This window comes from Neopsephotus bourkii, unplaced genomic scaffold, assembly GCF_033783945.1.
Source record: "Neopsephotus bourkii isolate Nb327-2 ecotype Australia unplaced genomic scaffold, CSIRO-AGI_Nbou_v1 NB_1292, whole genome shotgun sequence".
Classification (NCBI taxonomy): domain Eukaryota; kingdom Metazoa; phylum Chordata; class Aves; order Psittaciformes; family Psittacidae; genus Neopsephotus; species Neopsephotus bourkii.
This window is the reverse complement of record NW_026901776.1, coordinates 10,142,400-10,163,460: the sequence shown is the minus strand read 5'-3', so window position 1 is coordinate 10,163,460 and position 21,061 is coordinate 10,142,400. Positions and strand designations below refer to the sequence as shown.

At 38.9% G+C, this 21,061-nt stretch overlaps 1 protein-coding gene across 2 annotated transcripts in view; it reads left to right on the top strand.

Annotated features, from left to right (window-relative positions):
- The window catches only part of BTBD9 (BTB domain containing 9), a 142,179-nt gene that overhangs the window by 13,942 nt on the left and 107,176 nt on the right, over positions 1-21,061 (top strand). For both annotated transcript variants that reach the window (XM_061365977.1, XM_061365976.1), the window contains exon 7: positions 1,800-1,919. In XM_061365977.1, the coding sequence (XP_061221961.1) occupies positions 1,800-1,919 (120 nt within the window). The remainder of the gene's footprint in view (positions 1-1,799; positions 1,920-21,061) is intronic.

The window sequence follows — 21,061 nt, the reverse complement described above, 5'->3', positions numbered from 1 at the left end:
CCAGTCAAAACCTTAAGGAGCTTTCTCTAAAATTGCCCTCACTTTTGCCAAGAGATCTTTTCCAACCTATGTAGTCTTTTAGTCCAAGAATTGCCTACTGCTTACCTGCATCTTTCTCATGGGATACATGAATAACATCTCCAAAAGAGATGTTTTAGCAACTGTACAAACACATGATGGCTTCTTGTTGAACATCTTTTTAAACTGCTAATTAATTTTAACTGATGCTCTGGTCTGTTGGATTCTTCAGAATGTACATTCTTAACAGAACCTGATACAAACTAATAGGTGTGGTTTGTACCTCTAGTTTAGAGGTGTTAATTAACAGATGAAATTTAGATAAAGAAGTGCTAAGGAGTCTAGATGTCCAACTTACCTCTGTGAAAAATATGCTTTTCCTTAAGAAAGATTCTCAAGAAAAATAAAAGGCATAGTGTTGTGTATGATAAGGGAATTGCATTTCTGAGACAATTTTTCTTTGCTTGCTACCTTCAGAAACAAAAAAAATAGCATGTTGTATATTGGTTACAAATTCATATCACTCTAGCAGTGGTGGTGTGAGAATCCCTAAATTCTCACCACAGAGGACAGACAGTAACTTTTGCATTAAATTGCTCAAATTCTAAAATGCTGGAGCCTAGCTTGGTGAAATATGCTTAGGCTAGTAATAATAATAATAATAAGCACAGTGTATTTATATGGGTTGTGAATATTACACGTCCGGTTGGTGTGAATGTGGAATCTGATTATGCAGTTGACATCTTAAAGACTCTGCATTGTCTTTCTAAGTGAACAAATTGGTATTAACAGTGTTAAGAATTTTGAAAAAAAACAACACTTCAGACATCTACTCCGCTTAAGTAGTTAGCAAAAAGCTGGAAATATTAACGAAGACATTAATGTTTAACAAAAAATGTGGATGTAAAACTGGAAGAGTAACTCTTAGGAATGAGTGTGAAAGGGGGATAAATGCAAACATGGTGCTGTTGAAATGCCTATTAACTTTGCAGACTAATGCACCGAGAGAAAGAAAATACTCTGAAACACATATTCCACTATTTGCTGATCCACAAGTGAAGTTGCTACTACATTTTTAATAGTACTGTTGTAGGTATAATATGAAAATAGCTGTGGCTTTTAAGTTTTAGTTTGAGTTTGTTTTCTCCTAGCAGCAAACTATAAGCTAAACATAATTGATAAGTGAGAGGAAGACACAGATTCTATTGGTGATTTTTTTTTTGTTTGTTTTGTTTTTGTTTTAGTTTTTAATGGGGTCATTTGGGGGTTTTTAAGGCTTAACAAAGTGTCATAAACAACTGAAAGAGTCAGAAGAGAAGAACATCAATGAGCAAATGATCATAAACTTTTTTCAAGTGAAGGATTTGAATTTGTTCTGATTTGATCTGATAAATATTTTCTCATTTTTCTTTATTGATATGGCAGTAGCAATATTAACTTCATCACTGGTGTTTTGGATTTATTCCATGCAGAAGGAATACAAATGATTGTTTTTATGACTAAGATGAAAGTCTTCATTGCATAGTCTCATCTAACTACTGCAGATTGTAAGTGTTAGGATGTTTTAAGTTATTCTGAAAAAATCCCTTAACATAAACTGCATGTTAATTTATTTTCAAAGCTATTTTGAAAACAGGGATTTCTTTTAGGTAATTTAGTTGAAGGTCTGTGGATAGGAACAGGTAGCCTTCTTTTCAGCACAGCTGGAATGCAGAAGAAAGTGTAAAATACCTAAGATGTGGCTGCTTGCATTCTAACCAGTGCTTTTTGACAATCCATAGGTCTTATTCCTACTACATTGAGGTGTCCATGGATGAGTTAGACTGGATTCGGGTTATCGATCACTCTAAATACCTCTGTCGGTCCTGGCAGAACCTGTATTTTCCTGCCCGTGTCTGCAGGTTAGTTCATCACTCTAATGTTGCATAGCTATCATTAACTAATGTAGATGCAGAAATAAGTTGCTGGATTTTGCTACTGTATTTTGTATATCTCAAAACTTATGATATATAACTTTCATCAGCTATCTTAAAATAAATGTGTCTATTTTGATGGATGCTTTTCAAATATAAATATAGGTGATAAATTGCAAGCATCCTGTTTCAAAAATCTGGTGCTTCCATTTCTAATTATATATCTCTCCTTTTTTTTTTCCTTCTTTTGAGTCATGCTCACTTTTCCTATTGCAGCTGATGTATTTATTTCACTCAGTAGTAAACATAATTACTTAGCTTTCGAAATGCTTAAAATGTTTTTACATGCTTGCTATAGAACTTGGAAATGTATTTTAGTATATTTTACATGTTTTCTGCTGTTGTATCGAAAAAGTGTTTTAGGTAGTTGTGAAAGGGGAGAGATAGGGCTAAAGAGGTTTGAGCAGTGCTTTGTGTAAACCAAAGCAGCTAGATGGGTTCAATCATTATTAAGGTGATGTCTTTTTACTGTAGGCGCTGGGAATTCTGGAAAAAGGTTATAATCACATTGAACCTGTGTTACCCAAAAACTTAATGAAACTTGTTGATAGGCCATAATCTGTAGATTCCAAGATTTTATCATTAGGTTTTCGGTCATAGGCCCTAAGAGGAAAAAAAAAAATAATGTCCTGTGTTGTGATAATAATCTTCTGTAGAAACAAACTTTTTATTTGGCACAGCAACACTTGAAATCCCCAAGGAGGGGAAGTGCTTTCTTTTTTCTGAAGAATGGCCTTTGTCTCTGATCTTTACTGCTCTGCAACACGGGCTTGCTGGCAAGCAGTTGTAGTCTATGTGAAAAGTCTGATGAGTCATGTGTGTCTGTCCTCAGATAACTCTGTCTCAGACTTCCTGTCTTTTAGTAAGGTCATACTGAATGTAACTGACTTGAAATTTATTTTTGCTGATACAAACAAATACATTCTCACCTTTTCCACATAAGTATTATGATTCTGATTTTACTCTTTCTGAAATGGTTGGCACTGCCCCTTACTTTGTGTGTGTATCTGACAAATTTTGTTGCCTATGATAAATCATATAGCAATGATGAGTTGCCTCATGGAGTTTGTAGGTGTGTTTTACATTTTCCGGAGTTATTTTTTGTGTGTATGACCTTAACTTGCTGCAAAGTGGATGGATTGTTAGTGAGCACAGCTTTTTTTCTACTTCCATCATGTTACCAAGAAGATTTGAAGGGGTCTAGGGTGTTATGGTGGGACTTTCCTAAATCTTCTTTCAAAAGGGCAGCTGTTCTTTGACCTCTTCCACAGACTTGTCCAAAAGTGTTTTTTTTTACTTCAACAACAGTTTATATGTGTCGTGGTTTCAGTTCAGCCAGTAAATCAGAACCACGTACCTGCTCACTCACTCCCCCTGCCTTCCTCACCCCGCTCCTGGAGGGATGGAGAGGGGAGTCGAAAGAATGTAACTCCCACAGGTTGAGATAAGAACAGTCCAGTAACTAAGGTATAACATAAACCACTGCTGCTACCACCAGTAATAATACTGATAAGGAAAATAACAAGGGGAGAGAATACAACCGCTCACCACCTGCTGACCGATACCCAGCCTGACCGAGCAGTGATCTAACTGCCCCCAGTTTATATAGTGGGCATGATGTGCTGTGGTATGGAATACCCCTTTGGTTAGTTTGGGTCAGGTGTCCTGTCTCTGCTTCCTCCTGGCTTCCCCTCCTTCCTGGCAGAGCACGAGACTCACAAAGTCCTTGGTCAGACTAAATACTACTGAGCAACAACTATGAACATCGGTGTTATCAGCACTATTCTGAGGCTGAAAGTCAAAACCACAGCACTGCACCAGCTACTAAGAAGGAGAAAAGTGACTGCTACTGTTGAACCCAGAATATCCACCCCTTGTTCAATACCATTCACGTCATGCTCAGATCCCACATTTTCAATATACCATCACTCTTTTATATATATATATATACATACACATATATATATATCCACAGAGAGAGAGAGAGAGAGGTCATTCCTTAATGCATGGACCAGTCCCTATAAAGCTGCTGAGTCCATCTGGTTCATGATGTTGGGCTTCATCTCTTGTAACAGTCTTTCAGAGCAGGAGAGGCTGTGTGCAGTGTTCACCCTTGTGAATAACCTGGGCAGTAGTGTCCATTTCTAAGTCCACCCCTCAATCATGAGTCCATCCATATGTTTCATCTCCGCCCTAATGGCCTGAAGTGTCATGGGCCCACCAGGATCAAAATAATTCACCACCCCCTTCAGCAGTTTCTGCAACTTGTCGTTGGGGACTCCATACAGCTGCCTTCCATCTCCAAGGCACTGGAGAGGCCCAGTGGACTAGATACTTGCCCATACTGTCCCACACACCCTGCCACTCCTGACTGTCCAGCCTCGGGGAAGTTCTCTTGGTCTTCCTATATCATCATCTAATCCTAGACAAGACCCAAACATGACTCCACTTAACTTTCGAGATCAGATGAAATGGTCGTGGATAAAACACACTCTGTGTGTGTGCCAACATGGTGACCCCCATCACAATCAGCAAGCAGGTCTCAAGGGTACCCAAAGGCCATTCAGAACCTTCAGCACTCTCAAATGAGAGTGCTTGAAGCTGAAATAGCTGGTGCTGTGCTTGAAGCTGAAACAGCTGCGTTGTCTGCTGCAGTCAGAGTTTGAGTAGCTTCTGTTCTTGTCGCTGGGGTTGGTGTAGCTGCTGTGCTTTTGAGTTGGAGTAGCTGTGGTGTTTGCTGCGGTCAGAGTTTGAGTAGCTGCTGTACTTGTCGTTGGGGCTGCTGTAGCTGCTGTGCTTGGAGTTGGAGTAGCTGTGTTGTCTGTTGTAGTCAGAGTTTGAGTACTTGCTGTACTTGCCACTAGGGTGTGTGGGAATATCTCCCTCACAGGCTGACCACCTGAAGAGGGGAAAAAGGATGTGTAATTGCTGTACACTTATATACCTCCCAAAGTATAGAGGTGGTGACCATACTGGGAACACAAGCCAGATCAGTTTCATGATCAATTATTCTATTGTATTACAAGTCATTACCATGAAGTACAATGAGACGGGGACCTCTAGCCCAAGGCACCCAGCCAATAAACACTAACACAGCAAATACCAACTGTAAGTAAGGTACGACATGCTGAAACTGTGAGATCAAGAGCATCAACTTTGACAGCCAATAAATCAAGCATTCTGATGAGTGACTATTAATCTAAAACAGTAAATGCTTATCACAAATAGGATTAGACACACTCAGGTCAGATCTGTTGTTATCTCAACCCTTTGTGCCCCATGTTGGGCACCAAAAAGAACTGTCGTGGTTTAAGCTCAGCCAGTAACTCAGTACCACGCAGCCATTAGCTCACTCCCCCGCCTTCCTCCCGCCACTCCCAGAGGGATGGGAAGGAGAGTCAAAAGAATGTAACTCCCAAGGGTAAGAACACTCTAGTAACTAAGGTATAACACAAAACCACTACTGCTACCACCAATAATAATAATGGTAAGGGAAATAACAAGGGAAGAGAATACAACTGCTTACCACCCACTGACCAATGCCCAGCCTGACCCTGGCAGTGATCTAACCCTTACGGGTAAGTGCCCCCAGTTTTACCTCTTGGGCATGACGTGCTGTGGTATGGAATACCTCTTTGGTCAGTTTGGGTCAGGTGTCCTGTCTCTGCTTCCTCCTGGCTCCCCCTCCTCCCTGGCAGAGCATGAGACTGTGAATGTCCTTGGTCAGACTAAACATTCTGACCAGCAACTAAAACTTTGGTGTTATCAGCACTATTCTGAGGCTGAAAGTCAAAACCATAGCACTGCACCAGCTACTAAGGAGAAAAATGACTGCTACTGCTGAACCCAGAACAATCTGTTTGTCATAAACCCTTCAGCTGTCTTCGTCTGTGTGTGTGAGTCTGCTACATTTTAGGAACATCATTGTCCTGTATTGGTGACGGCTCTTTGTAGCCTTACCTGAAAGTTCTCAGAAGGAAGAGTGGAGGGGAGTACATTATTCCAGAGATTTAGGTGGTACCTGAGTAATTTTTTGTTGCAGAGGGAAGTCTTGTACGTTCTAGCACTCCAGTGATCTCTTAATCCTCTTTAGGTGGGGGGAGCACAGGAGAGAGCTTGTTTCATGTGGTGATTTTTTGTATACATACCTATATATTTTCTACTTGCATGCCCAAACACACTTGGAAGCCTTCCCGTTGCAACGGGAGGTATTTGAAGTATACAGTTGTCCAGGTAGCTACAGCAGAGGCATCCTTATCAAATAGTCCTTATGCCTCTGATTTTTCCACTTCTGCTCAATGATCGCCAGTAAGCCTGTTATTTTCTATAAACTCTGTTCCTTGTTATCATAGCCGGAGTGGTGGGGAATTCCCTGGAGATGCAGCTACTTTGAAAGAGTGGGTGAAGGAGCTCAAGAGAAAGTCATGTAGCAGCTTAAATTTATGAATTCTTATTAAAGAGCAGTAACCTTAAGGCAATATGAGTTCTCAGTTGTGAGTCAACATGATAATTCAGGGTAGTTTAGATAAGTCTGTTCTGTAATCTGTCTTTACATCAGTGAATTGAAGCCTACGTTATAGTAAGTGTGCATTTGCTAGTCAGAAGTAAAAGTACCATGGCTATAATTTACTACTTCTCTTTATGTATTATTTTCTTGCAAATAAGAAGAAAAAGCTATTTTAAATGTTATAAGAAACCTAACATTGCAGACAATTTTTTCAGCAGTTCCATTTCAAGAACTTTGTGTTTATTTATTTATATGAATATAAATAGTTAGGTCTAACTTGAAGTTGGCTCTGCTTTGATTAGGGGTATGAACCAGGTGACCTCCAGAAGAGAGGTTTTGAGTGTGGGGAGGCTTTGCACACATCCATATTAGTATTTGAGACTTTAATTTATCTGGTTTAAATTAATATTCTTTTTAGAAAGAAATAAACAAGAAGTAGTATTTTTTTATGTCTTTAAATCGGGGGGTTTGAAATTATGTATTTAAATAGTTTTATTTACTTAAGTGAGTTAAACTAGTTATCTCTAAGATACTGACAGACTCAAAACAGAAATCCTAAAATTCACAGCACTTTTTGTCATCTAAAAAAGAAATGATTTCCAGTGTTGTACTGTTATGCGCTAATATGAGATGTCAGAATGTATTCTTCTAATATTTAATATTCAGTTTTTGCAGATAAGTTATGCATGCTTATCTAAGGGCAGATAGGTTTAAGTGGCTTATATGCCATTTAGAAAGAAAGTATTATTAGATTATCAGCAGATAATAAAAAAAAGCCTATTTATTTAATTTGAAAATGTAAAGGCCTGTCCTGTTTGTAAAGGAATACTATAACATAACTCAGCAGATCACTTACATTTACCAGCACTAGGTTAATCACTACGTTCTTTACATTCAAAGCTAGTTGTTTTCATATTACTCAGCACTGCTTCTGTTGCACTCTTGAGTCAGTATGACAGGTGCTGGTGCCAGAAATTTTCTGTTCATGGGCAACAGGAGAGAGCAGTGCTTTGCAAGCATCATACTTTGCTCTGTCTTCTTGCCATTAGTTTAATGGCATACTGATGCCATTACTTGCCATCAGTAGTAAAAACCAACAATTTATCTTTTATTCTCATTTTGTATTACTAATGAAAATCATAATCAGTTTGCAAGCAACCACTTAGGGAACCAGGCAACAATTTTTTAATGGTTTGGATGCATTTTCAGCAGAAGATGGTAAACTAAGTATCTTTTTCAGTGCTGTTTATTACTGGTGTAGGTTTGAGACAGGTGATGTTTGGGGGATTTTATTTCTTAAAAAAAACTTATTTTAGCTCCATCATGGTTTAAGCTCAGCCACGCAGCTCAGTTGCTCACTCCTCCCCCCTTCCTTCCTCCCTGCTCCTGGAGGGATGAGGAAGAGAATCGAAAAAATGTAACTCCCATGGGCTGAGATAAGAGCAGTCCGGTAACTAAGGTATAACACAAAACCACTACTGCTACCATCAATAATAATAATTATGGTAAGGGAAGTAACAAGGGAAGAGAATACAACTGCTCACCACCTGCCGACAGATACCCAGCTTGACCGAGCAGTGATCTAGCTGTTCTGGGTAACGGCCCCCAGTTTATGTAGTGGGTATGATGTGCTGTGGTATGGAATACCCCTTTGGTTAGTTTGGGTCAGGTGTCCTGTCTCTGCTTCCTCCCAGCTTCCCCTCCTCCCTGACAGAGCACGAGACTCACAAAGTCCTTGGTCGGACTAAACATTACTGAGCACCAACTAAGAACATCGGTGTTATCAGCACTGTTCTGAGGCTGAAAGTCAAAACCACAGCACTGCACCAGCTACTGAGAAGGAGAAAAGTGACTGCTACTGCTGAACCCAGAACAAACTCAAAGGGCTTTATGGCATCACTGTATAGGATGACATTTTGAGGAGCAACAAGGATTTGGAGACTTGAGCTATTAGCTTTTTTTATTTAGACACCTTTCTTAAAAGCAAAGAAGTAGAATGTACCAGATTCTGTACATGTTGTTGAAGGGCAGCCTGTTTGTATCTGATACAGTAGATCAATTGTTCATAAGTAGATTATAAAGGGAATGTGAGCCCTGTAACATTAGACAAGGTTAGGTGCCTTTTTTAGTTACCTTTCGCATAAATATTAGTTATGCAAGGTGAGAGCTGTCAAGGGCTGAACTAATGTGTTCACCTGATTTTTAAGAAGCCATTCAGCCATTTTCATGGACATAAAAATGGATAGGAGTGTATTTTATTTGCATGTATGTAGGGTGATTTATTTGTTTTTTGAAAACATTTCACTTTTAAATATATCCATTTTCAAATCTACAATCAATGCCTCTTTCAAATTATCTGAATGGAAAAAATGCAACCTTCTGGCAGTTAGTTGTTAAATAAAAGAAGTAATTTATACCGCAATGAATTAAGACCTATTCAGTCTTTTAACAAGTCATTTATTGTATCATATGTCATAGTTTTATCATGACTTTGGAGTTTTTTTTGATAAATGGAGCATTGTTGGATATTCACAATAGTGTTAGAGTTAGGGGCATTATTGTGCTTCCCCTGAAAGATAATATGTACTTGGCAAAGCATGTACTAAGCCATCCAGAAGCAGAATCAATTAAGCAGTGAGCAAAGATGACTTAAACATTCTTCTTCCTGTTACTTACTGGTATGTTCCAGTTCATGTCTCATGGGTTCAGAGTAACTTTGCACAGGCATAACCTTTTTCTAGATAAGTAGATGGAAAATGGAAGGGCAGCAACCAAAACCCTATGAAATTCTATGATATATAGGAAATGAGAAGATTATTTATGCTTTCTCACACAGAGATAATTTAGTTATCTGTAGAATGTAATCCCTGATTTCAATATACAAGCTAATTTGTACAAGGAAGATTATGCCTTAGACATTGAATTTAAGTCTAACAGATGACAGGGTTGCAATATTTTGAGGGTTTTTTGGTTTTTTTTTTTTTTTCATTTTGTTTTGGGTTTCTTTTGTTTTTAATGGGTTGGTGGAGGTTGGGTTTGGGTGTTTTTGTTTTTTTTTTGGGGGGGTGGGGGGTGTTGTGTGTGTGTGGTTCAGTGTTTGATTTTGCTTGGGTTTCTTTTAGTGAGAGAAAGTGCTAGGTGTAATACCTTGGCTTTTTATTGCCATGGTTGTACTTTAGATTTTTATTTTTTGTTTTAAATGCTTTTATCAGACATTATTCCATCACCTTTAAACATTGAACTGATATATACTGTGCAGAAAAATCAAGTAAGAGACAATTACAGGGTAATGTTTCTTTTTTAATATGGTCTGGTGTGCGTTTTTTAGTGTTTGTTTTCGTCCTAGTTTCATTGTTTGCATTTACATAGCAATTCTCATGTAGAGATGAAGACTCTCTTTAGAGAGAAGATGGAAGACAGAAAATAGTCATGTAAGCATGTCCCTGTGAAAGTTAGGAACAAATGTCAGGTTCACAGTTATACCACCTTCCTTCGTTAACGGTGTGGCTATGTAGAAGATAATGCTTGCATATTTGTTTTCCTTCTGTGGTTTGTTACTCATTTTTGAAGTGAATATTTTTCTTTCCTATTTCTGAGTATTTTCAATATGTACCAGTTAAATAAGCTAAAATGAATAAAATCTTCTTGGTTATATTAAGAAAGTGACTCTGTCCTATGTAGCAGTTAGTCCGTAGTCATGAAAATTTGGATTGTCATGTGTTTCAACAAATTGGTGATAAAAACTGTAAGAGACCTGCTTATATGGTATTTTTCATAACCACTATGGATAACAGATTTAATATGCAGAAGTAACAATAGTTCAATAAAAAAACAAAACAAAACACCACAAAACCAGATTTTCACATTGATATTTCAGTCAGAGTTTTGATTCTAAGCCACAGCACTTTCTGGGTGGATAAAAAAGTGCAAGTACATTAAGTGAATGTTAATGCCTTTAAAGATACTTGAATAGGCAAGTGTCATGGTTCAACCCCTGCCAGCAACGCGGAACCACACAGCTGCTCTCTCACTTTCCCCCATCTTCCTCTCCTGTCTCCTGGAGGGATGGGCAGGAGAATCGAAAGAATGTAACTCCCACAGGTTGAGATAAGAACAGTCCAGTAACTAAGGTATAACACAAATCACTGCTGCTACCACCAATAATAATAATGATAAGGGAAATAATAAGGGGAGAGAATATAACCGCTCACCACCCACCGACCAATATCCAGCCTGACCGAGCAGTGATCTGGGCCTTCTGGGTAACTGCCCCCAGTTTATATAGTGGGCATGATGTGCTGTGACATGGAATACCTCTTTGGCTAATTTGGGTCAGGTGTCCTGTCTCTGCTTCCTCCCTGCTTTCACCTCCTGTGTGGACTCAGAAAGTCCTTGGTTGGAGTGAACATTACTGAGCACCAACTAAAAACATTGGTGTTATCAGTGTTGTTCCAAGTCTGAAAGTCAAAAAGACAGCATTGCACCAGCTACTAAGGAGAAAAATGACTGCTATAGCTGAACCCAGGACAACAAGGCTGTTTTCTGTTTTATCTGTCTCTCTTTTTTCATCCTTTAATTTTTATTTTGGGGCTTCATCATTTTACTCTTTCCTAGAACACAAATTTGAAGAACTTCATTAAAGCAATTACACGAAAATGAAAAATTTTGAGATATCAAAGTAAGTCAGAGGTAGCCACAAGGTGTCACTGTAGTAATAGTTTAAAAGACTGAATTTCTTTCTCTTTAATCTCCTTTAGTAAAGCTGTTATTCCTAGTGTGTGTTGTACTGGTGTACTGAGCTTCCCAAATTTACAGAATCATTCTGTTTACTGGTTATGCTACAGAGAGCAGGTACAGAGGTTGTACATTAAATCAGAAGGAAACTCAACTAATTTGATTAACTTTCTAACTAATTCGACTGGAAAAAGGGAAATATAACCCCCATTTTCAAGGAGGGGAAAATGGATGACCCGGAGAATTACAGACTCAGTCTCACCCCTGTGCCTGGCAAAATCTTGGAGCAGATTCTCCTGGAAGGCATGCTAAGGCACATGAAAAACAACGTGCTTGGTGAAAGCCAGCATGGCTTCCCTAAGGGGCAATCCTGCCTGACCAATTTGCTGGCCTTCTACGATGGGACAATGGAACTGATGGGTAGGGGTAGAGCAGTTGACGTCATTTACCTGGACTTGTGTAAAGCGTTCGACACTGTCCCACACGACATTCTTGTCTCTAAATTGGAGAGACGTCAATTTGATGGATGGACCACTCAATGGATAAAGAACTGGCTGGGTGGCCGCCCACAAAGAGTTGTGGCCAATGGCTCAATGTCCAGCTGGAGACCAGTAACGAGTGGTGTTGGGACCGGTCTTGTTCAACATCTTTGTCGCTGACATGGACAGTGGGGTTGAGTGCACCCTCAGCAAGTTTGCCGATGACACCAAGCTGTGTGGTTCGGTTCATACACTGGAGGGAAGGAATGCCATCCAGAGGGACCTTGACATGCTTGTGAGGTGGGCTGAAGCTGACCTCAAGAAGTTTAACCATGCCAAGTGCAAGGTCCTACACCTGGGTTGGAGCAATCCCAGGCATAGCTACAGGTTGGGCAGAGAAGAGATTCAGAGCAGCCCTGGGGAGAAGGACTTGGGGGTGTTGGTCGATGGGAAACTGAACATGATCTGACTTCAGTGTGCACTTGCAGCCCAGAAAGCGCGCAGTATCCTAGGCTGCATCAAAAGGAGTGTGACCAGGAGGTCAAAGGAGGTGATCCTGCCCCTTTATTCTGCTCTTGTGAGACCTCACTTGGAGTATTGTGTGCAGTTGTGTTGTCCTCAACATAAAAAGGACATGGAACTGTTGGAACAAGTCCAGAGAAGTGCCACAGGGATGATCTGAAGCACCTCCCATGTTAAGATAGGCTGAGAAAGTTGGGGCTGTTCAGCCTGGAGAAGAGAAGGCTGCGTGGAGACCTCATAGCAGCCTTCCAGCATCTGAAGGGGACCTATAGGGATGCTGTTGGAGCGACTCTTCATTAGGGACTGTAGTGACAGGACAAGGGGTAACAGGTTCAAACTTAAACAGGGGAAGTTTAGATTGGATATAAGGAGGAAATTCTTTCCTGTTAGGGTGGTGAGGCACTGTTATAGGTTGCCCAGGGAGGTTGTGAATGCTCCAACCCTGGCAGTGTTCAAGACCAGGTTGGACGAGGCCTTGGGTGATATAGTTTAGTGTGAGGTGTTGTCGTGGTTTAATCCCAGCCAGACAGCTTGTGCACCCACTCCCCCCTTCTTGCCCTCCCCCTACTCCTGGAGGGACGGAGAGGAGAATTGAAAAGAATGCAACTCCCACGGATTTAGATAAGAACAGTCCAGTAACTAAGGTGTAACACAAATCACTGCTGCTACCACCAATAATAATAATGATGAAGGAAATAACAAGGAAAGAGAATACAACACCTCAGCACCAGGCGGCCGATAACTCACCCCCCCCAGCCTGACCAAGCACCGACCGATACCTCCTCCAACCCTGCAGTCCCAGCCCTTTCGGGTATTTCCCAGTTACCTCCTGGGCATGACGTGCTGTGGTATGGAATACCTCTTTGGTCAGTTTGGGTCAGGTGTCCTGTCTATGCTTCCTCCCGGCTTCCCCTCCTCCCTGGCATAGCATGAGGCTCACAAAGTCCTTGGCCAAACCAAAACATTTTTATCAGCTCTGTTCCCAGGCCATAAGTCAACACAGCACTGCAGCAGCTACCAAGAAGGAGAAAAATGACTGCTACTGCTGAACCCAGGACAGGTGTCCCTGCCCATGGTAGCGGGGTTGGAACTTGATGATCTTATGGTCCTTTCTAACCCTAACTATTCTATGATTCTATGAGTTTTCCATGTTTCATCTGGCATGGGATGATGTGGAGTTTTAACTGAGGGAATATTTACCTAACCAGACCAATTTATAGTTTGAAATGTAATTCTATTTTGCCAACAGTACCGGAATTTGAAAATTATAATGAGTGGGCAGAGGTCTTTTTTTTTTTTTTTAATCTGCATTTGCTACTGTTTTATTTTTTTACTTCCTCTTTAGATATTATAATGTGACTAATCAAAGGGAAATATTTATTATTACTGCATAATTTTTTTGTCCTTAAGCATGTTTCTATTAAATGAACTGATAGATGCCCATAGAGTAATGCTGTAAATGTGGGAAATGTTTTAAAGTTACATTTTTTCCTGTTTTTTAATTTGTTCTAAATTTAAAAATGTTGAGGTTTTCTAATACTTGTAGGTTGAATTAGTAATCAGTTCAAGAAGGACAGGGAACTGCTTGAAAGAGTCCAGCGCAGAGCCACAAAGATGATTAAGGGAGTGGAACACCTCCCTTATGAGGAGAGGCTGAGGGAGCTGGGTCTCTTCAGCTTGGAGAAGAGGAGACTGAGGGGTGACCTCATCAGTGTTTACAAATATGTAACGGGTGGGAGTCAGGAGGGTGGAGCTAGGCTTTTTTCAGTGATATCCAGTGACAGGACAAGGGGCAATGGGTGTAAACTGGAGCATAGAAGGTTCCACGTTAACATCAGGAAGAACTTCTTTACTGTGAGAGTGACAGAGCACTGGAACAGGTTGCCCAGGGGGGTTGTGGAGTCTCCCACATTGGAGATATTCAAGGCCCGCCTGGACAAGTTCCTGTGTGATGTACTCTAGGTTACCCTGCTCTTGCAGGGGGGGTTGGACCAGATGATCTCTTGAGGTCTCTTCCAACCCTTGGGATTCTGTGATTCTGTCATTCTGTGATTCTGTGGTGAAGTGCTCCATGTTTCCCTTGAAGTACTTGGCTGCTATAGAAAGCATGGTGTAGAAATCACTTTAGAGAGCGTACTTGTATGTTAAATGTGTCTATCAGTGCAGCAAGAATTTCTTGCCTTTTATTAAACATTGATTATATGGGGTGGGTTTTTTGTTCAGTGCTTCAAGAGTTTTTTCTACTAATGATTACACCATTTGTAATCCTCTGCCTGAGACAAATTAAATTGTAGACCTGGTCTCCTGAGTGTTGAAAAACATAGAATGTAAAAAGAGTAAATGTTTCAGGACTAGCACAGTTCTAAACTAAGAAATGTTGGTAGCTGTGCATAATTATTTTTCAGGTAGCAACATGCGAAGAGATGTGATTTTCATATATAGGCTAGACAAAACTTTTTTCTTTAATTCTGTTCTTGGTCAGGCAGCATCAGATAGGTGTGCATTATACTGGTGATGGTGCAATCATCATACTTTCCACTTGGGCAAGTGGCTTATTGAAAGTAGCTACTGATTAGGCAGCACTGTCTCACTTTCAGCCTTACCAGTAGGTCTCTGACATAGAGCCATCATAGAATCATAGAATGGTTTTGATTGGAAGGGACCTTATCAGTCATCTAGTTCCAGCCCGCTGTCATGGGCAGGGACACCTTCCACTAGCCCAGATTGCTGAAAGCCCTGTCCAACCTGGCCTTGAACATGGCCAGGGGCGGGGCATGCACTACTTCTCTGGGCAGCCTGTGCTCATGCCTCACTGCCTTTGTAGTGAAGAACTTCTTTAATCTAAATCTGCCCTCTTTCAGCTGGAAACCTTTACTCCTTGTCTTATCCCTAAAGGCCCTTGTAAAAAATCCCTCTCCAACTTTCTCTGTAGCCCCCCTTTAGATCCTGGAAAGCTGCTATAAGGCTCTCCCAGGAGCCTTCTCTTCTCCAGGCCCAACTTGCTCAGTCTGTCTTCATACAGGAATAATAGGTACCTGTTTTACAGTTTTCCTGTGTTTGATGGAAACTTAGTGGATAATAAGTTGCCAAAAATCATTCCAGATACAGTTCAATTTATGAAGATGTTAAAACAAGTGAGGAGGTGACTCTTGAGGAAGAAGCAGGTGGAGCATGGTCCCAGTTGAAATAAACTGAGAGGAAAGCAGTGTCTGGAGATCTAAGTTAGCACTGACTGTTTTAAGCAAGTAGTTCTAGATTCACTCCACTCCCCCAGCAGAAAATTGTGGTAATCAGAAAAAAGTAAACAGACATCCTAAAGAAGATTTTGAGCATTGTTCTGACTTAAAATGCAAGCTTTATATATCACCAACCTAAATGAAAAACATAGAGTTGCTGGCAGGAGCTCTGGTAAGGCCGAAAAGGATTTGAAAAATTTTTCACTGCAAAGTCATTACTAACCTTATAAGAGGACTTCTCAATAATGGAATGATTAAACTTGGGCAACTGAAATCATCCTTACCTTAGTTACTGCACATGAGAAATACAAGTGGTTACATAAGCAGCACACTGATTAGTTGTTCTATTTGTACTGTCCTTTGGGAAGCATTGACAGTTGTGTAATTATTTTCTTTCTAATAGTGCAGATATGCTGATGTTTCAGAGATTAGGAAAAAGACCCAACAGTTTGCTGCACAATACAAATTAGCTTTTCTTCATTAGTCTATCACTGAAATCTTAAAATATTTTCTAAATTCTAATACTGTATGTAATACAGTGATAACATAATTCCAGAGATAAGTAAAAATTATCTTGGCTTGTATTATAGAAGCATATTATTAAAAGAAAGCAATTTTGAAATGTCACCCAGACCTTTGAGAGGTTTCACTGACATTATTTTCACAACTCATTTTTCACTGCAGGCATGCAGGTTTTTTGTTTTTGGGGGGAGTGGGGTGAATCACTCGTTCTAGAAGGTGACTACATTGAAGAGTTTTTATTGGCATGTTTCCTCTTGAACTTTGTTAAATACAGAAAATTTTCCAGAGGTCTCCAATTTAGGTGCTGATTGATTATCTTTTCATCTATCAGTGGTTTGTTTTGTTTGGTGTTTTTTTTTCCAATATGTGTTCAATCTGTATTTTTTTAGTTTTCTTAAGATAAAGTGATAGTCTTGGATTTTTCAAACAATACAGGTCATCTGCACGGGATCAAGAAGGCTATTGCCTTGTCTGGAATGGAGTGTTTATTGATTTAAAAGATCCCTTTCTTCATTTCATGTTATGTATACTTTTGATCTTAAGCTTAATGCTTCTAATTTAAGCTCCAAATGTGGTCCTAGTGATATAGAAGCTCATTTCTCTACAGGCGTAATCAATAGCATTTTTTGCCAAGAGCTTTATAAAGGCAGCTTTTTTATTCTCTCATTCCTTCTCTGTCTTTGCCATAGCAATTTAAGTTGTCCTAACCTAAAAAACCCTAACTTACCTTTCAGGAAAGGCAGAAAAGCTAGTGGGTGATAACCTGACAGAAAGCTCATCCTCTGAAAATAAGTATTTCTCTTAAGAAGTGTGTGTAGAGGGGTCAGTATGGCTTGTATAGAAATACCTAAGTGTGAGGGAGTGCCAGTCCAGTTTGTTGGATATGAATCATAAGAAAATATAGTACAATCTTTTCTTATTTTTTCACTTACAGTTTAGAAGAAAAATTTAAGATACCTAGATTATATATTCTTTATGTTTGACATAATCACAAGCATTTTTGGTTTTGTAGTATGGATAGAATTTCTATGTGTTCTGAACTTTGTATTGATTCTGAGTTTCTTAAAGTGAAAATTGTTTCTAGGTCTGTTTTCAAGTGGTTTCACCTTGTAAAAGAGATCTGGCATAAATGAAAACTTTCTGTAATTATTCAGCTTGATAATGATACATAAAGATGCACCTAAACACTAAATTACCAAATTATTTGTAATAATTCTACAGCAAGCTGTATTTAAAGATAATGTTGCGTAAGACAAAACTGTGTTTAAAAAGCATCTTCAGAATTCTTTTAATCCTCTTCTGTGATTTCTGTTACACTCCAAGTGCTAGAATTAACTGAAAACTTGCCATATATATTTACAAAGACAGGCTTTTACAAAAAGAAATCTTGTTTTGCCAAATTTGTAAGAATTATGATTTGTTTTAGTTTGTTGATCAGTGATGGCCATCTGTTGAAGTTGTTTGATGCCATTGTGTAGATTATTTCTCTTTTTCGCTATTTCTCAGCAAATAATGGGCATGCTTTGTTGGTGTTATCTGAAACACTGTACCACACTTGCAGTTGCACATGATAAATATTCAAATTGTATACATAAACCCAAGTAATACACTTCCATGGATTCATTTTTCAGTTTCTAAGTTTATAAACCCATCTGTCGACCGACACTAGGCCAGTCTCAGTTGTGGAATAATTTGGGTGACATTAAAATTTTATAGTACAGCAGGTTTCTCAGTGGTTAAACTTGATTCTTCGTTCACGCATGTCAGGTTGTCTTGTGTGTAGCACTTTGTAAAGGTATAAATCATTGTATGAATGGGGAAGCCTAACGTGAATTTCTTTATTCAGTGTTCTTTAGTTCTCCTCAAAAGAAGGTAGTGGAACTGGTGTTGAACTTACTGAGCTGATGAATGATTCTTGAGGTTGAACTGTACTTTGCTGCTCCTCCTCTCAGTTTCACTCAGAAGGATTAGGCTCATGGTTTTGTGCACCTTTTAAATTGTTTTCTGCTCCACAAAAGGAATATTCACCCCATAATATGGAAGAAGGTAGGCACAAACAGTTGAAAATGAAAAATCAAGCTGAAAAGACCTATAAATAAAAATAAACAAATTAGGTGTTATGGCAGATAAAATCTATAGGAAATAAGATATGTGAAAGCATGCATAAATATCTTTAACTGATAAAAATGAGTGGGTGGAGGAAAGAAAGCAATGGAAGAGAGATGATGCAAAGGAAATACAACATGTTTGGAAAAAGTGCAAGTGAAAAATGTTTTAAAAGGTAGGGGTTTGGGTTTTCTATTGTTTTTGGTTTTGGTTTTTTATAGTAGGGATAATTATAGGACAGGCACATGTGATTTATTATTTTCAGGCTGCTACTGGAAGCAGTTACTTTATTATTTGTAATGTCTTTTAAATGAGAGAAAGAGGAATCTTTGTAAAGCACCAGATTGTGCATTTGCGTTTTGATTTTCACCACAAAGCTATTTTTGCAGCTTTATACTTTCATGCTTTTCATTTATAAGATTGGGGCAAATATTTCTGTGCTTCACTGGAGATGTAATAAAGATCTTGGAAATTTTAACTAACATCATTAGTGATCAGTAAACTAGTGGCTTCATTACTCTTCTCCACACCATTTTCTTTGTTGTTTATATTGGGGGATAATAGCAGTGATGGAAGGTGTATTAAATATTGATTTCTAAATCGGTATTCTGTTCAATTCAATTATCCTGTCTCCTTTAATGGCAAATTGCAAAGTTAGCTAATCCAGCTGCATTCTCATTAACAACCTAAGTGCCCTTTTGAGTCAGATCAGCAGGCACCTTGCCCTGTGTCCTGTCCCTGACCCCAAGAGCAGGAAGTGCTAGTCAGGGGGAGCCTGCATGAGAGGCCATGCTCTTGTGTTCCATTCTTCTTAAGTTCATCTGAGCCTACTAGTATGCTCTTACAGATTCCTTGTCCATTCATTTATCTAAGGTACTTCTGTGATTGGGCTGTTAACTGCTTTCCCAGCTTCTAGTGGCAGTAAATAGTTTTATCTGTTTCTTCTACTAATTGTGTCTTCCAGTTCCAGTATTGTGGGATCTGATGAGTAACAACACTGCATTCACCTTTTCCACTCCAAGATTTTGTGAATGTCAGGCATAGCCCCCTCAACCATCTCCTCTTTGGATCCATGTACTCTGTTGCTTTTGTGATTTTAGGTGATTTTCTCTGTACCTCCTATACCTACTGTGTACCCCTTGAGATGTGGAAACCAGAACTGTACATGAGCACTTGGGATACAGGTGCACCAAGCAGTTACAGAGTGACAGAGCAACGGTATTTTGTTCTCAGCACCCTTCCTAACGATGTGCAGTATTTCAGCAGTCCCCTACCCCTGGCATTTAACTAACCAAAAAAGCTTACTTTCATTTGCAGACTTAGAGAATGCACTAATGAGAACCTAGGCTCATTAGCTTCTGGGCTATTCAGAAGCAAGACTATAGATTTCATGACTCATCTTGATATTGACAGTGTTTTGCAAATGAAAACTTCTTTGGCTTTCACAGTTCCTTGACTGTGTGACTCACATGAGACTTGCACTTTTGATCAACTCTTACGTTAAAGCTTTAAAATGTAAGATTTGGCAGCATTTTATTGGGTTAAGTCAATCCACTGGTTACCAAGATCAGTTCTCTGATATACTTGGAGCCATTTTATTTTTGAGGGAAAGATGAACATGCAGGATTATCGTTGTTGTTATTATTATTGACTAGAAATACAGTCTTTTAAAATGAGTGAAACAAACAAAAAAACACCAGTATTTTCTTTCACATCCTCCTACGTAGGGTTGGGGCAGGGACATTTTGGTTGTTTTGTAGATGGATTTTTAAATGGTTACAATTAAATTGACTTGGAAAATCCCCAAAAGCTCTTATGAATTTGAAGAACTTGATTTAATTTTTTTCCTGAGAGACTTGATTTTTCAAATGTGTAGGTTAAGAGTGGGGGGAGGATTTATACTAACTTTCCATGTGACTTCACATTACATGTTCATTTTCACGTTAACTTATCAGACACCCTTGCCCTTTCTATGCCATCAAACTTTGGACAATAGAATTTGAAAATAACTATTTAAAAGAGCAAATAACTCAGAGTAATGTGTTATGGTTTCTGTAAAAGGCTTTTTAGAGTCTAGAAATTAGGAGTTTAAGTGTCACACGTTTGGACATTTGAAAAATTAGTAAATGACGAGTACGTAGTATTAAGGCATGCAGTCAATCTTAACTGTTTTCATACAACAGTTGAATTCTTCAGTGTATATTAAGAAGTTTCTATCTGATAAAATTCTAAGAACTACTGAACTTGTTTTTTGGTGGTTTTTTATTACAGTTTCAGTAGAAGGGTAATTTTCTGTGTAAATGAGTATTTATGAAGATTTTAATCGATGTCAGACAATTGTAATTATTTTATTTTTCCAGTTGAAACAGCAATGATAATGTTTTGTTTGGCGAGGGATATTCTTTTCCAGAGTATTCTTGATTTTGATTTAATAGGGAGGAAAACTAAATCTGGATGAAACATTGTGTATATGTGTATGCATAGACACTCTCCTCATGGAGCTTGTATTTCATCCACCCTTTTTTTTTTTTAAGGGAAAGATTTAATAGATATTTAGATGAAAACTGATTTGAAAACTTCAGTAGATCAAAATAGGGTGAAGGACTGGAGACATTGCTGATGATTCCAGTTTGCAGTAAATTATAAAGCATCTATAATAGCTGTAAAAAGAGATGTCATATTTCATCTTGCCTTCATAGATAAGTGTGTAAATGAAAGGGAAACAAATTGTTTCAATATGGCAAATCTGTATTATTTCTTTGGAGTGAAAATGAATGAAATTGAAATAATTCACTCTTGGGTGAAACTAGAAACTATAAATGTATTTTATCCTCTTGGTGTGGATTGACATAATGTAGATTAGGGATAAGAGAATGTTCCTTGTATCATCAACAGTAGTCAGACACATTCATGAGCACTGAATTACAGTCAAGAAAAAGGGGATCACTGCGCGCTCATGTAATT